A 17,230-nucleotide genomic window follows, 5' to 3' on the forward strand; every position below is an offset into this window, starting at 1 on the left:
CACCCAGCCTTACTAATAACAACAATAGCAGTTATGGTCAACTGGTAGGGACTACTACCTACTTACTGTACTGTACATACTACATACTAGGTCAAAAGCTTTTTGGTCTTCCTTGTGTAGATTATATTAGACAGTATGTCAAAAGAGAAACAAGGGAGAAAAAGAAAAGAAAAATATCCATCTACGCACGGAGTATGTGCCTGCGACTGCAATTTCCCGCGGTCAGCAGCTCCGGGGAATTGGCCCCAGAAAGCTTATCAAATCGGCGAACACCGTAAGGCTAAGGAAGGCGGCACCAATTGCAATCAACATCCACAACTGACGTACATGCCGTAGTTAGCAATTTGTTCCTGCTCAGAGCACAATCAGCACGAGACCACCCCACCATCCCCTCATCTCCCCCTCTCTACACAGCTGCTTTTCTCATTCATGCTCTTCTGTCGGCTTCCCTGTCGTCCCTCGTATAGTGCGTCTTTTCGATCATTCCACCTACCCATCTACTCGTCGACCAGGGCATTTTCCTACACCTTTCTCCGTCGCTCGGCCGAGATGAACACTGTAGACACCTCCGAGCGCCTGGCGAGGCTCAGGCAGCTGATGCGGGAGCATCAGGTCGATGTTTATAGTAGGTGGTGCATCGCAGTTCCAGTACCTTGTTCTTGTTGAGAACGCTTGGCTCATGCTTGATTATTGCCCTTCGCTTTTAGTCATCCCTTCGGAAGATAGTCACCAGTCCGAATATATTGCTCCGTGCGACGCACGTCGAGGTGAGCTGATGACCAGCTGTTTGCACCGGCCGTAGCTCACCAATGCCTTCCTCCTCTCTCCGCAGCCTTCATATCCGGTTTCACCGGCTCCGCAGGAACAGCCGTGGTGTCGACCACCAAGGCCGCCCTCTCGACGGACGGGCGATATTTCAACCAGGCCTCCAAACAGCTCGACAGCAATTGGACCCTCTTGAAGCGGGGAATGGAAGGCGTTCCCACCTGGCAGGAATGGTAACCTACGACTCCCGCAGGAAACGGACCATCATAATGCGAAGAGGGCCGTATTGACGGAATATCTATACTTAGGACTGCGGAGCAGGCAGAGGGCGGAAAGGTTGTTGGTGTTGATCCAACCGTCATCACCGCCGGTACGATCGAGACCCATTGTTCGCAGACCGAAAACAATAGCTGACGGTGACGCAGCTAGTGCTAGAAAGCTCTCGGAGACGCTTGGAAAAAGCGGCGCAAAACTGGTGAGCATTGAACAGAATCTCGTCGACCTGGTCTGGGGTCAGGAGCGCCCACCGCGACCGAATGAGAAAGTCAAGGTCCATCCCACCAAGTTTGCTGGCAAGCCCTTCCAGGAGAAGATTGCGGAGCTCCGAAAGGAGCTGCAGAACAAGAAACGGGCTGGGTTCATTGTCTGTAAGTGCTTTTGGCCGTGATCTTTGGCTGGTTTATGTTGGGACGGACCTAGCGCTGACTACTGCAGCCATGCTCGACGAGATTGCATGGCTCTTCAACCTCAGAGGAAACGAGTACGTGGGATCATGTTCCTGGACCAATAAACCTGCAGTTCTGCAGTCTGACTGACCGTTCATGAAGCATTCCCTACAATCCAGTGTTCTTTGCATACGCGGTTATCACTCCCGAAACGGCGGATCTCTACATCGACGAGGAGAAGTTAACCCCCGAGGTCAAGGCGCACCTGGGTGGAGATGTGGTCATCAAGCCCTATGACTCCATATTCGCAGATGCGAAGGCGCTGAGCCAAGCCGCCGCGGCCGCCTCCGACGCCGGAGCGACGCCTATGAAGTACCTGATCTCTAACAAGGCATCCTGGGCGTTGAGTCTCAGCCTGGGTGGTGAGAGCCGGGTAGAAGAAGCGCGGAGCCCTATCGCAGATGCTAAAGCCATCAAGAACGAGGTCGAACTCGAAGGTATGCGGGCATGTCATATTCGCGACGGCGCCGCTCTGTCAGAGTACTTTGCGTGGCTGGAGAACGAATTGATCAACAAGAAATCGGTTCTGGACGAGGTGGACGCGGCCGACAAGCTCGAGCAGATCCGCTCCAAGCACGAGAATTTCGTGGGTCTGTCTTTCGACACAATCTCTTCGACGGGACCGAATGCGGCCGTCATCCATTACAAACCGGAGAAGGGCAGCTGTTCGATCATCGATCCCAATGCCATCTACCTGTGTGACTCGGGTGCCCAGTATCTCGACGGCACGACCGACACGACCCGCACATTCCACTTTGGCACACCGACTGAAATGGAGAAGAAGGCCTTCACCTTGGTGCTCAAGGGAGTCATTGCTCTGGACACGGCTGTCTTCCCCAAGGGTACGAGCGGCTTTGCTCTCGACGCCTTTGCTCGGCAGTTCTTGTGGCGACATGGTCTGGATTATCTCCATGGCACTGGTCACGGTGTCGGCTCCTACCTGGTGAGTGACTCCTAGTCTTGGGATTGTGTTGGATTATTCTTTCTGATCGTTTTGACAGAACGTCCACGAAGGACCCATTGGGGTGGGCACGCGTGTCCAATACTCCGAGGTCCCCCTGTCGGCTGGAAATGTCATCTCTGATGGTAAGCCATGTAAAAGTTATTTCTGTGAGGAGTGTCACTGATTCATCTCTTGTTAGAGCCGGGATACTATGAGGACGGGAACTTTGGTATCCGGATTGAGAGTAAGAGCCCTTTTCTGACTCTTCCCGCTGGGACTTTGATCTGACCTTTTGTTCTCTACGCAGACATCATCATGGCTCGCGAAGTCGAGACACCGCATAAGTTCGGCGAGAAGCCATGGTTGGGCTTTGAGCATGTCACTATGTGCCCCCTGGGCCGCAATTTGATCGAACCGTCGCTTCTGACGGAGGCAGAGATCAAATGGGTGAATGATTACCACGCCGAGGTGTGGGAGAAGACTCATGGATTCTTCACCAACGATGAATTGACTCTCAATTGGCTGAGAAAAGAGACCCAGCCGCTTTGAGATAGATCTGTCTCACGAAGCTGCTACTGCAGGATAGTGAACATAGCAATGATCACTGGGGCCGGGATCCATGGGTGTGACTTTGGCGAGTCCTGGTATATATATAACATTATAAAATATATATTACGGATAGAGGATTACTTTTTGTCTAATAGAGACTGTGCTCAATCGAACTTAGTTCTTAGAGTTTTGTTGTAGAAATCTGATCTCTGCCAGTTGACTACACGCTAAGCGGCGCTCCGCAAGCTCGTGTGGAGCCATCCCGCATGTGGCAGGCTGGAAGCATGAACTTCGTATGGACCCCTGGCAATAACCTCATACCCTCCCAATATCGATCCCAATCCAAACCAGCAGAGAGATCAGGGACTCAGACGCGACAGAAGACTTTCTTCAAGAGTCGCATGATCGCGATAACCAACGGAACCTGTCCTCGGGAACATGGTCGAAAGTTGACAATCCGACCGCTGATCGCTCTGCCGCAACAAACCGCATCTCTGTCCGCCTGCCGCTACAGTTGAATCCGCCGTTCCCATTCTCTGAAGAACAAACGACTGCCTACCACTATATTAGAATCTGGCATGAGTGGCCGCAACTATACAAACGGATACGGATATTCCCCCGACTCGGGGAACTCCGACGGCGGGGGAGGAGCATATGGTGGAAGCAGCCTGGGCGTTAACGGGTATGGAGGAAGCGGAGGACGAGATCGAGAGCGTCGCCCCGGTGGTTACGGAGGATTCTACAGCGAAGAGCCGCAGCAGCGCCCGACAACGGCGTCGTCCACCGCGTCCCGCGAGCGCGGCCGGGACAGACCCAACTGGGAGCGCCCGCCGCAGTCCTCTGCATCGCGGTCGCGGCCCAGGGACGTCGATACAGGCAGCCGATGGCGGCCAGGCAGGGATGACACCGACTATACGAGGCAGAGAACTCGCTCAGATGGGACAAATGGGACGCGCGGGACGCAGTCCATTGAAGGTACGCAGTCTGAGTCCACCTCCTGGTGCTGGGATTATGAATCGACAGTCGACGAGGGCAGTATTTGCTGACCAGGTCTTTACGATTTTACAGAGGTCCTTCAGACGATCCAGCGTGGGTGGGATTTCATGGCGTCGGAAAACTGCACACCGGTACAGGTGGCATTGCAGTTGATGGACAATAGTACTTTGGGGAAAGCAGACCGCGAGCCAGAGTTCCTGAATACGTATAAGCTGATACAGAAGACGCTGAAGTCGATTGTCAACGGTAGGCTGGGGTTTGTCTGAGCTGGGAAACGAACATGCAAGCTGATGTGTCGGATAGAACACCATCAGGGATTCAACAGCTCCATCGGTACCTATCACAAGATCCAAAGCGGCATTCACAGCTCACAGAACCGAGTTCGAGCTCTGAGGAACTCTCTCGAGGAGGCCAAGGCTGGTCTGCTCACGACAAAGCCCGAGTTGCAGGGCTTGGCAACGTCCTCTCAGGACTACGACGATGTTCTGCAGCTGTTTAATCAAATCCAGGAGATCCAGTCACTTCCAGAGAAGCTGGAAGCCCGGATATCGGAAAAACGCTTTCTCACCGCCGTCGACATCCTCCATGATGGCCTCCGGTTGATGCGCAAATCCGAATTTGAGAGCATTGGCGCTCTCGTGGATCTGCGCGCCTATTTCAGCAACCAGGAGACGTCACTTACCGATATTCTGATTGAAGAGCTGCATGACCATTTGTACCTGAAATCACCCTACTGTCAAGATCGATGGAAATCTCCTGCCACCGAAAAGGAGGGTACCGGAGCGACCAACGGAACCTCCACCTGGGAGAGACCTGTCTACAGCTTCCTGGCGAAGCTAGATACGTCATCGCCTATGGTGGAAGACGCCTCTCGGAATCCTGAAGCCGACACATTCAACTATATCCGATTGATCATCGAAGCCCTGAATAAGATGGGCCACCTCGATATCGCCGTCGACCGGATAGAGCAGCGGTTACCAGTGGAGCTGTTTGCCGTGGTCGACAAGACCAGTGCAGAGGTCGATGCTCGTCATCCTAACCTGTCGCGAGGCTTGTTGTCTCGCGACAGCAAAACTGGCCTGCCGACGGAGATCAACGAGCAGCGCGGCCATGTGTTGTCGGAGTTTCTTTATACTCTCTACGCCAAGTTTGAGGCCATTGCGGAAGGCCATCGCGTTGTTCATGATGTCATCGGGGGCATTGCCGAACGCGAGGGTATGCGCCGGAGCTCTTTGGGGGATGGGTTCAAAGAGTTGTGGAAGCTCTACCAGAGTGAGGTATGTTGTGTCATCTTTGTTTTAAGATATGTCAATTATTAACTGGCCTAGATCCGGTCTCTTCTGCATGATTATTTGGCTACCGACGGTGATGACTCTTATCGACAAGCACCTCGCGAAGCGAACGCCAAACGCAATTATTCCTTGAATCAGAGGGACAGGTCCAGGGTAAGGGTGGTAACTCCCAGCAATGCAGATCAGCATACTGATATCGTCGCAGAAAATGTTTAAACTGTCGGAAATCAACCAGAAGTCGACTGAGATGAAGACGGAACGAGAAGAGTTGGAAGAGATATTGAGATCCTCGGTGCCTGGTCTGGTGACCAAGTCGTCGCAAAAAGCCACGACGGGTGATACGGCGAAGTCGAGACAGGGCAATTCCGGTACTGGCCACAAGCTGCTGATCGAACCGAGCGTGTTCAATATGGGTCTGCTGCTTCCGCCGTCGCTGTCTTTCATTCAGCGGCTCAAGGACCTTGTGCCTGTTGATTCTGACATCGCGATCAGCACGTTGACCTCGTTTTTAGATGATTTCCTGGTCAACGTCTTTCAGCCGCAGCTCGATGAGGCCGTTACGGATCTCTGCACGTTGACTTTTATTGCCGCGGATGCCTTTGCGGAGGACCCGAACTGGGCCTCTGTATCTCCCAAGCCCATCTTCAAGGTCAGTACCTCGACTGCAACAATATCTAGCTACTTTCTGATGTCATTTAGGGAACTGTCAATTTCATGAACTTGGTGAAAGCTTTTAGCAAGATGTTGGACAGCATCCCACATGACCAAATGTTCACTCAAATGGTCCTCAGTCAGATCGTGACATACTACGACAAATGCTGCGGATGGTACAAAGGTGAGCATTGACTCGTACATAGTATTTCATTCAACAAGCTGATTGTCCAGCGCTTGTAACGCGAGTGTCATCGCAACCCTCTGGAGGCCTTCGATTCAAGGCGGCGGCAGCGTTTGCTGAATCTGGAGAAATCCGTGATACAGTCAAAGAGCTGTGGAGTGGGAGTGGCAAGAAGAAAGAGCTTATTGACAGGGTGAGTTTGCAGGCATGTCGTAGAGATTCTTGCTAACAGCTCAGGAAACCGAGCTTCTCATCAAACGAACTAACGAGACGCGTCTGGAACCGTACGATATCATATCCGATCCCAAGACGGTTGTGGCGTTGTCGTTACTGTACAACAGCATGGTAAGTGGCCAAAATTCTAAGGGAAAGTAAACAATCTAACCGTCAAAGCACTGGCTTGCAAGTCATCTCGCCAAACTGAGATTCATCACCACGTCGTCTGTTGATTCTTCCCGGTCCGAGTCGAGGCGGATGACCCAGACCCGTCGATGGACTCTGATCTCGGCGAAACCAAAACGCGACAGCATCGGCCAGCCGGTCTATCTTCCGATGAACCAGGATACGGTCGCTGTTTTTGATAACACCCTTCAAGCTCTGCGGAATCTGGCCACCACCGCCCTCCTAACCTTGCACATTGACGTTCGATGCGGCGTTATTCATGTGCTGACCAAGACGATGGCGGGCCCCAATGGTCCTCAAATCATAGAGGACTCGCCCACGACTCCGAATCCCACCATGAACATGAACTGGCATCTCATCCTGCCTACGCAACCTACCTCAGCGTCTCCGCCCATTCTCGAGCTGAACAATGACCTGATTTCCTTCGACACCAACGTCTCCTCGTACCTTGGGTCGAACGAGCGGCGGTTTATTACATCCGGTCTGGCGCGATTTATCGACCAAGTCTTCGTCTCGTCCACTCGTTACATCGGAGCGATGAACCAGAATGGCGCCCTGCGGCTGCAGCTGGACGTGCTTGTCCTGCAGCAGAACCTGAAGAACATCATCATCGACCCGAGTGAGCCGAAGAAAGAGAAGACGGAGCAATTCCACGAAGTGGTCGCCCTCCCCCGCAGCGCCAAATTCCTCGATTGGTTCCTCGAGGGTCCGCAGAAAGCCCTAGACTACGCGAAGGAAGAGAAGGAAGCCTTTGCCACGCAGGGAGAGCAGGCCCTTGCCGCCGGTAACGGGGAGCCGTTCACCTACGACGAACTGCGCGTGCTCATCGAGCTGTGCTTCTCGGAGATCCTGCGCGGTCCGCGGGGCGTGCAGAACCGCGAGGACTTTATGGCCGCGAAGAAGAGCAGTGGCGAGGCGATGTTGAGGCTGAGCGAGGTGATGTGGGATTCGAAGTAGTAGCAGCGCTGCTTTTGTCGTTTTTTTTATCCCCTGTCAAAGCATTTCGCTATAGCTGGTGTGGGTTGTTTACTTTATGAAAACGAGTTCTCTTCGCATTGTACCAGCAACCTTTTGGTATGAGAAGTCCTCATCTTCAGATACATGCGCATGTTTATATCAACGTTCTTGAATATAGATAGACAGCATTTGACGTGATGTGTATGTGTATGTGTATTGAGGACTGTTCCTGGGACAGTTTTTAAAAGCCCAGCGAAAAAAAATATCATAATTGTCCTTATTCTTCTTCCCTGAATTTTCAACACTATTATTCTGAGGCTGGCTGATTAATATTATTATTCAAATTCAATCTCATCTCGAGAGTCGATGAATCTGCCAACGCATCAACCCTTGTTTCGGTAGTTAGTACGGAGTATTAATCCGTCGTATACGGAGTATCCATGGATGATGCTTCGTCGGCGGATGGTTAAGCTTCTTTCGGGTTAGCCCCGTTTCAGGGATATTAATGAAGGGGTGCCAGATGGGGAGCCGTTCTTCGTTCCATTACTATGAAGTACTACTAATTAGTTGTTTTCGCAATTTACTGGGCTTTTTTTTTTGCTGCTTCTCATGCTGATTTTGTAGATTATCGGTTCAATATTTATACAAGGTCTGAGAGTACGTACTCCGTACAGAGTACTCCGTACTTACATACCTAAAAGTATGGAACTGCTCGACGGTGCTAAGTTCGTGTCTGACACTTGCAGCGGATATACTCCGTACTCCGTACTATAAATTCTATGTTAATGAAACGAATACCCAATTTATTCATTTGCAAGCTCATCCTGCTAGTGCCTGGCCATAGGTGGAGTCCCTCAAACTCACGGCGCTTAATTAGCAGCGCCACCAACTCGGCAGATAGATCTGTCATCTCCGTTATTCTCACTTTTACTCGTTTGGGCATGGGTTAAGACGAATTCATTATGTCGTCCAATCCTAGTAAGTGTCTACGAATTCACCGGTCGTGTCTTGACCATGGTGAGGGCTAGCCTGGTAACTGGTCTATAACTGCTTCTCTACTCCGTACTTTCATTATTTATTCTTGTCTTCGTTTTCTCTCCTTCACTTTTCCTCTCCTCTTCACCCCTCCCTGTAACAGGTCCATGTTCATCCGCTGTCTGTGACAGCAGGTCCTACTTTCGTCATTCCTTTCGAATCGTTGTCATTCGTTACACAAATCTCAATATCGAGATTGTTTCACTCCTTCTTTATCATTGCTTGATTTCACTCGACGTCTGTGACTTCATTCTTTCTGCGAGTTCAAAATTACAGCCTGCTTTTCAGCAAAAGAAAGAAATATGAAGTTCTCCCAAGCTGCAGCCGTTACCATTGCTGCCCTCAGCGCAGCTGCCACTGCCAGTCCCAACCCGCTGGCTCGCCGTGCTGGCCAGTGTCCTGTTGGATATACCATGAGCACGTACTATGTCACTGTGCCTGTGACGCCGTCGTCTTCGCCCGCCTCTTCTTCCCAACCCACCACGACGATCAGCCTTACTTCGACGTGGACGGATACCGTCACTGCAAGCCCCAGCCCAGTTTCTTCTGCTGCTGCGGGTGCTGGCGCTGTTTCCACTGCCGCTACCACTGCTGCTGCCCCTGTGTCGTCTGCTGAAACGTCTGCTGTCGCCAGCAGCAGTGTCCAGCAGAAGCAGGCGCCTACAACTCTTGTGACATCGGCAGCTCCGGCCACAACGACTCCAGTTGAAGTGGTTTCGACGTCCTCGACCAGCGCTGCCCCCGTTCAGCCCACTACCACCTCTTCCACGTCTTCTACCACTGTCGCCCCTCAGCCCACTACCACTTCTACGTCGACCAGTGTCGCTCCTGAATCCACTTCTACCACCTCTAGTGCCGCTCCTCAGGCCACTGCCGCCTCGTCGTCCTCTTCGTCGTCGTCGTCGGTGGTTCTTGGCTCCAGCAACTCCGGCACGGCCACGTACTACACAACCAATGGCGTCGCCGACGGGACCTGCGGGTTCAGCACGTACACTCTGCCTTCAGGTATCTTCGGCACCGCGCTGTCCGACTCCAACTGGGACAACGCCGCCAACTGCGGTGCCTGCGTCTCCGTCACCGGTCCTCTCGGCAACTCAATCAAGGCCATGATCGTCGACGAATGTCCCGGCTGTGGCCTGAACCACCTCGACCTGTTCCCGGATGCCTTCTCCGTGCTTGACGCCCTGACCGTCGGCGTCATCGACGTGACCTGGGAGATCGTCGAATGCGGTATCACCACCCCGCTCGTGCTGCAGAACGATAACGGTGCCTCTCAATACTGGTTCAGCATGCAGGTCGTCAACTCCAACGTCCCCGTGCAGTCGCTTGAGGTCAGCACCGACGGTGGCAACACCTGGCAGGCGACGACCCGCACGTACTACAACTTCTTCGAGAACACCAGCGGGTTTGGCACCGACACGGTCGATGTCCGCGTTACCAGCATTACGGGCGAGAGCATCGTCGTCAACAACGTTAGTGTCAGCTCGGGATCGGCGACGACGGCGAGCGGCAACTTTCAGGCATGAAGAACCAAAGATATAAAACTTTTTTTTTATACTTTCTTTCGTATGTCACCCTCTGATGAGGATTTTTATCATTTCTTCTGGAGCTCCACGAGCTAGGTTCGGTTCCTTGTCTGTGACCTTTGACAGGAAATCTTTAAATCTTTTGATTCTATTCTATTCTCTTCTGACCATATCATACCCTGGCGGGCCTTTCAAGAGAATATACCATTTTTGTTGGATTTCTACTTTTCTCTGTAAATATTGACGGTCAAAAAAATTCTATTTACATACATACCTGAGTAGAAATTGACTGCTCAAGACCAAGACTAAGTAGACTCTCCTCCACAAACATGCGTAATGAACATTGATGCATATTGCTTCGTAGACGTCTGAATTATAGACATTGACAGCTCCCGCTGTCTTTTCTTTTTTTGGTGCCCTTTTGGGCAAATTTATTTCGCATCAAAAAAATCCCACCTGCGTAGTAGCCGCATGCGGAATCAAATCACTGCAGTCATGGCATTCAGCTTAATCGGTAAGAACATATCATCATCGTCGTCGTCGTCGTTGTCTCGTCTCGTCTCGTCTCGTCACATCAGGATTATTATAATAGTTAGTTTCTTCTTCTAGCCAGCTAAGTTAGCAAGGAAGTAAATAAGTTAAGTGGTCGACAATAATCAAAGAAAGACGAGAAGAAGATGATTGAATAATTTTGACTAGACTAGAGTAGACTAGACGAGACTTAGAACTCTTATATATAAATAAATAGCATGAAGGAAAAATAAATAAATAAAAAGCAGTGGTGATTAGAGAAAAAAAAAGGATCAAGATGATGAGAAGAGAAAACAGGCTGATTTTAAGCCCCCTCCCAAAGAAAAAATCAAAATCAATGTGACCGATCAGCTTCCATCTCCTTCCTTCCTTTTTGTTTCTGGTATATTTATTTTATTTGCTTGCAAGGTTCACAGGTGAGATTAACTACGACCTAGATTCTAACTCCTAGGCGCTGACAGTCTTTTACTACCCTTACTAGGGTGAGATAGTTATAACATCTTCTTGTTTTTTTTTTTTGCCTAAAGCTTGATGCATGAATGATATACCCAATTAAATAACAATATTCATAAGGATAGTAGGGGGGATAGATAAGGAATTAGGCGGAAATACATTAATCCCTCTTTTACCCTGTTGTTGTGCCTAATCAACAAGTAATATCCCTTAATCAAAATATGAGAAGGAGGTGCAATAAGAGGGTAGAAGTTATTCGTAGTATTACTCTTAAGGGTGACTCCTCTTCTAAAGAGAAGGACTAATATTTCATTTTATCCTAAGGGCGCTATATATAGTTTGTTGGATAGGAAAGGACCTGGGCCTCACTCAGCTGGTTGTATGCATGTATGTATGTACTTATACCCAGGCTATATAGAGAGGCTCCTGTATCTCCCGTTGTTAAAATAACCGTCAAATAGAGGGAGATCATATTATAAGGCCAATAAACTGCTCTAATAAAAAGAATAAGAAAGATGAAGGAAGAACAGAAATATATGGCTTTTTATAAGCCAAAAACACCGATAATTGGTAGATAATTTTCTATCACCTTCCTTGTTGCAGGTAGGTGCAGGCTTCACAGCCAGATCGTGTCAGCGCCTAGGAGCCTAGGTGGAAATGCTCTCACCCGTGAAGCAAGCAAGTACCCGAAACAAACGAAAGAAATGGAAACTGATCAACTATGTTAGGGGTTTTTGGCCTATTTTCTCATGTTCTACTAGGAGGGGGAGGTGTGGGGGAGTTATGATTTTGAGAGCTGTCAGAACTTATTATTCGATATTGTTATATTCGCCTTGAATAATGATTCCAAGCTGTTTTTCCTTTTAGAAAAGAAATTTCCTATTCTTATCTAATATGTAGAAGCATCCATGACAGGACTTTCATCAGCAGGAGCCTCAGTAGCAGACGTCCCTCGACAGGCTCCGCGATAGGAGGGACCTCTTCTGGGGTAAAATCATTGTCTTTTTGCTTCTTTCCCTTTTTCGTTCTCTCTCTCTCTCTCTCTCTCTCTCTCTCTCTCTTTTTTTTTTTTAAAAAAAATTCTACTTGACTCAGAAATAACCCAAATGGCGCACTCTTCTTTCATATTTCTCTAGCTCTCAATCTAGTCTCCTCCTTCTGGCTATGGGCAAGATGAATTTCGGATTGAAGAGAATAAGTCTCTGCGGACCCAACTGGGTATATTAACAAGAACCAACAATCGAGTAAGTAATATAATTTAGCACGCTGGTCTTGGCAAGGGGATTTCGTCGATTTGCTGATTCTGAGAATAAGCGGCTTCCATAGGTTCCCCCCCTTAATGTTACCTAGGCATGGGAAGAACTATAATTATATTATTATTCCTGCTAGAAGCCATCCCCTATTAATTATTATGACTAACTACCTAGGTACTTTGGAACCATAGGTTCCTCTTCTCTATAATATGGACCATAATAAATATAGATTCTTCAGGCCAGTTTTTAACGGCATCAATGTGGTTATTATTATAGTAAAATCCTAGAAGTACCAAGACAGAGTAATGGGTTCTTATTTACTGGGATGGGATAACAGAATAGGCGGGAATTGGCATTTTGGTCGTGTTTTGTTGGCTGCGATATTGTCGGGAGTGGGTCACTGGATTGTTCTTCGCTTTCAACCCTCTACGTGGCATGTGTATACGGTATTAGTTACCTACACCAGTGAGAGCAGGATTAGTAGGAAGGATACTATGTTATACGTTGCTTTTACCAACAAATTCTAGGCATAACATAGGACCACACAAAATCTGGCTTTAACTACCAAATGCAAGAATTTCAACGAGGGTTGATATACGTCGATATATATATATGATAGAGGTACACTACATCCGCAGGCAATAGTAGCGAGGAGAAATTCCATATCGCTAATAGATATCTGCGTAGGTAGAGGCTAATGCTTGCTGCGGTCCAAGACACCCGCGTGCGAGCTCCTTACGCCTTCCTGCAACCAGCTTGGGAAGCCTCGCAGACTAGCCAGCAGACTGTAGTGGGAGGGCAGGATCAACTGCGCACTCTCGCCCTTGAGAACTTGTTTCACGACGGCGTCCGCAACCGTCTCTGCCTCCAGGACGAGTCCATTAAAGTTGGGCGCCAATAACTCGGCAATGAGCGGGGTGCGCACCCACGTTGGATGCACGACGCAGTCAGTCAGCGGCAAAAAGCTACATAGATATGGGATTACTCACGTCGTCCGCACTCTGTCCGCATGGTATCGATGCCTGAGCTCCTGCGTCAGGCCCTCGTGGAAGGCCAGCGCGGCAGCCTTGGTGCAGCTGTAGTCCACGTTGCCCGCCAGGACAGCGAAACTGGCCACACTGGCAATGGTAACGACGTGCCCGTGATTTCTCTTGATCATGGACGGCAGGAACTCCCTCCAAAGAAGTCGAAGACGACGTCATGAGGGAAACTGAATTGCGAGGGTCTGCCATTCTTTCAGCCAAGATGAATTTGTATCAAGAATCAAGAGGAGGTCCCATATACCTACCTCAGTCGATACCATATGTAGTGGGAGGTTGAATATTTATGGGACTACCATAACCAGGACTCTATATAATATTAATAGTGATGGTTTCTTCTTCGCTTTCTATTACTACATTCATCCATATCTTGACTGAAAAAACAGCTAACCAACGCACAAAATATTAATCCAAGTAATAGCTTTGGCAAAAAAAAAATCACATAATAACTGGTAAGAGCTTACCTTAGTGAGAACTCCGCGAGGCCAGTGTAGACGTAGTCGACTACAGAGTAAGCACCCTCATTAAAGCAGTAGTGCCTGGAAAAGGAAATTTCGGAGCTGTCGCGGGAAAAATGGTTCGTATATATACACATACAGTATTACATGTTCATTACCTTATGGAGAAAGGAAATAATAATAATAATAAGCCCACGGAGGAAGCAGGTAAAGCAGGGGGACCAGGACAGGGAAGAAGGGCTCCGTGAATCCAAATCAGGAACTCTCGGGCCCGAAGAAAACGAAGCTATACTTATTCAGGCTCCTTCGGGCCCGAAACCCCATCATGATTTCCCGATTTGGTATCATCAGAGACAGGCCGGGGTCTAAGTTTTACTTGCCTGTCTTCCAGCGTATGGAAGACTATGTATGGGCCCAAAAAATTCAATAGCGATGGGACGGTCTCTCAGGGTAGTGTATTGTATTTTTTTTTGCATATATTGAAGGGAGGGCGAGGATCCTGTTTCTTCAATCAAAACTACATATACTCCGTACAGTACAAAGATCGCTCGTTCTTACTTTTTTTTTTTATATCTATTGAAGTCGCCGACCTACCTGGGGAAATACAGGAGAAAAGGAAAGCTTCGCCCTTCATTCCATTTTGTCTACGTCGTTCTGAATATTCATACTTTAGCTGTTTTACTCGCGGTGTGGATTGCATTGAGACCTGTTCGACAGCACCTACCTTCTCCCGAACTAAATTGTGTCGTGAACCCAGGGTGCATAGCATGGCAGAGGCAGAGGCAAAAGAGGAGGGCCAGTTGCCAGCCAAATCGCCCCGGCTATCGCGCCTCAACCCTCTCAAACGGCGTCGAAAACCACCTATTCCCTCCGAGCGGACTGACTCGCCCGAGTTTCGAGCCGGTTTCTTCAGCCTGCTCACCTTTGAATGGATGAGTCCGCTCATGGCGGTTAGTCTCTCACAGAATTCATATATTTACACACTCCGCCCACGACTAATTGACGGCTTGCAGGTCGGATATCAGCGCCCCCTCGAAGTGAACGATATCTGGCGCGTCAGTCCAAACCGCACCGCCCCGGTCATCCCTGCGCGTCTGCAGGAAAACTTCAACAAGCGGATCGAGAGCGGATCGAAACGCCCCCTGGCAGCAGCTATTTTCGACACATTCAAGACGGACATCTACATCGGAGGCATCTGCTCGTTGATCGCCACGCTGGTGCAGATCCTCATGCCCTACACCCTGAAATACCTGATCACGTTCGCGACGGAGGCCTGGCTGGCAGACAAGACGGGAGGCAAAGGCCCAGCAATCGGCGTGGGAATCGGCTGGGCGCTGGGAATCACCGGTATGCAGATCCTGGGAAGCATCGGGAACAACCATTTCATGTACCGAGGGATGCTGGTCGGTGGCCAAGTTCGTTCCGCATTAATATCACTCATCTTCAACAAGGCCATGACCATCTCAGGACGCGCCAAGGCCGGTTGGACACCGCCGCGAGAACCCCCGGCTGACATCAAACCGGGCAGCGATGAGGAGAAGAAATGGTATGCCGATCAGATGGAGAAACAAAGCGGGAAGAAGGGATGGAGCAACGGTCGAATCATCAATCTCATGTCAACCGACACCAATCACATCGACAAGGCATCCGGCTGGTTCCACATGGCGTGGACGTCTCCTGTAGCCATGATCGTCACCATCGCGCTCCTCCTGGTCAACCTGACCTACAGTGCGTTGCCGGGAATTGGACTCTTCTTGCTCTCTGCTCCGATGATGGGAATGGCCGTTCGCGCCATGTTCGCCAAGCGAGCCACGATCAACATCTTGACAGACAAAAGAGTCAGCTTGACCCAGGAGGTTCTCCAGGCAATACGATTCGTGAAGTACTACGCATGGGAAATGGATTTCCTGGACCGCATCGCTAAAATCCGCCATCAAGAGATCCGCACAATCCAAATCCTACTTACCATACGAAACGCAGTCAACGCCGTCGGCATGTCCATCCCGCTGTTCGCGTCGATGCTGGCATTCATCACCTTCTCGCTTTCCCGCCACCCGCTTGACCCAGCGCCCATTTTCTCGTCGCTGACTCTGTTCAATCAGCTTCGAATGCCCCTGATGCTCTTTCCAATGGTGATTGGCCTCGTCACTGATGCTCTCGCGGCCATAGACCGAATTGAAGAGTTCCTCCGAGCAGAAGACCAGCATGATGACATACAAGTAGTCGAGGGTGCGCCAGATGCAGTGGAGCTGTACCAGGCAGAATTCACCTGGGAAAGAGTTGCGGCCGACGACTCTCCGGATGATTCAGACGAAAAGCCGAAGCAGAAGAAAAACGCCAAAAAGGAAGAAAAAGCAGAGAAGACAGCGAAGAAGGTTGAGAAGGCTGACAAGGCCGGGGAAAAGGGCTTGAAGAAAGAGGAGAAGGTCGATCCCAGCTCAGATTCAGAAGTCTCGCGTGTCGACGAGCCGTTCAAAATAACCGACCTCAACATCCAGATCGGTCGGAAGGAATTCATCGCAGTAATAGGCGGGGTTGGCTCTGGAAAGACCTCGCTTCTGGCCGCTCTCGCAGGAGACATGCGCAAGACAGCTGGCACCGCTATCATGGGTGGTTCCAAGGCCTATTGTCCGCAGAATGCCTGGATTCAGAACGCCACGGTGCAGGACAACATCACCTTTGGGAAGGAGCTTGACGAGACGAGGTTCAACCAAGTGCTCGATGCCTGCGCCCTTCGTCAGGATCTGGAGATCCTCCCCCATGGTCGTTTCACGGAGATCGGCGAACGAGGCATCAACCTCTCTGGTGGACAGAAACAACGCGTGAACCTCGCTCGAGGTATCTACTCGGATGCTGACATCATGCTCATGGATGATCCGCTCTCGGCGGTCGATGCTCATGTCGGCCGTCATATCATGGAACACGCCCTCTGCGGGCTCCTCAAGGACAAGTGTCGGATCCTTGCCACTCACCAGCTTCATGTTCTCCACCATTGTGACAGGATAATCATCATGGACGAGGGAAAGATTGTTGCTTGTGACACGTTCGACAACCTCATGGAGCACAGTGAACGGTTCAGGACGATGATGGCCACGGTAGATCGTGACCGACAAGACGGTAGTGCCGAAGCATCGACCGCGGACAATTCAGCACATCAAAAAACATCAACCGTGATCAACTCTAAAGACTCTCTGATGCAAGAAGAGGATAAAGGCCTCGAAAGCGTATCTTGGAGTATATACCATCATTACTTCAAGGCGTCCGGGTCCATTTTTGTCCTGCCTCTCATTCTCGCACTCTTGGTCATTGCTCAGGGAGGCAACATCGTCACCAACCTATGGTTGGCGTGGTGGAGCTCCGACAAATTTGGGTTTTCTACAGGCAAATACGTTAGTCTCTTTTATACAGAAAAAAAAGAGTAAATCTTGGATACTGACTGCTCACAGATCGGGATCTATGCGGCACTGGGT

The 17,230-nt window shown here is 50.0% G+C and overlaps 4 protein-coding genes across 4 annotated transcripts; 3 read left to right on the forward strand and 1 right to left on the reverse strand.

Annotated features, from left to right (window-relative positions):
• Positions 1-549: 549 nt before the first annotated feature.
• On the forward strand, positions 550-2,982 carry VTN77DRAFT_2912 (uncharacterized protein; the record flags this gene model as incomplete). The annotated part of the gene is made up of 10 exons (XM_069418804.1): positions 550-625; positions 708-767; positions 833-998; positions 1,074-1,135; positions 1,191-1,412; positions 1,480-1,525; positions 1,593-2,433; positions 2,492-2,576; positions 2,633-2,677; positions 2,741-2,982. 10 exons carry the CDS (start codon positions 550-552, stop codon positions 2,980-2,982), a joined length of 1,845 nt encoding a protein of 614 aa, XP_069278970.1.
• Positions 2,983-3,560: 578 nt separating this feature from the next.
• On the forward strand, positions 3,561-7,464 carry VTN77DRAFT_2913 (uncharacterized protein; the record flags this gene model as incomplete). The annotated part of the gene is made up of 9 exons (XM_069418805.1): positions 3,561-3,957; positions 4,051-4,224; positions 4,282-5,255; positions 5,307-5,423; positions 5,476-5,919; positions 5,970-6,105; positions 6,156-6,298; positions 6,343-6,450; positions 6,499-7,464. 9 exons carry the CDS (start codon positions 3,561-3,563, stop codon positions 7,462-7,464), a joined length of 3,459 nt encoding a protein of 1,152 aa, XP_069278971.1.
• A 1,337-nt stretch (positions 7,465-8,801) lies between these two features.
• VTN77DRAFT_2914 (uncharacterized protein) lies at positions 8,802-10,025 on the forward strand (the record flags this gene model as incomplete). Its single annotated transcript, XM_069418806.1, has 1 exon — positions 8,802-10,025. One exon carries the CDS (start codon positions 8,802-8,804, stop codon positions 10,023-10,025), a length of 1,224 nt encoding a protein of 407 aa, XP_069278972.1.
• Positions 10,026-12,956: 2,931 nt separating this feature from the next.
• Positions 12,957-13,421, reverse strand: VTN77DRAFT_2915 (uncharacterized protein; the record flags this gene model as incomplete). Its single annotated transcript, XM_069418807.1, has 2 exons — positions 12,957-13,227; positions 13,252-13,421. 2 exons carry the CDS (start codon positions 13,419-13,421, stop codon positions 12,957-12,959), a joined length of 441 nt encoding a protein of 146 aa, XP_069278973.1.
• Between the last annotated feature and the right edge of the window lie 3,809 nt (positions 13,422-17,230).

The sequence above is a fragment of the Rasamsonia byssochlamydoides genome, assembly GCF_041956645.1.
Source record: "Rasamsonia byssochlamydoides strain NRRL 3658 unplaced genomic scaffold VTN77scaffold_20, whole genome shotgun sequence".
In the NCBI taxonomy this organism is placed as follows: Eukaryota; Fungi; Ascomycota; class Eurotiomycetes; order Eurotiales; family Trichocomaceae; genus Rasamsonia; species Rasamsonia byssochlamydoides.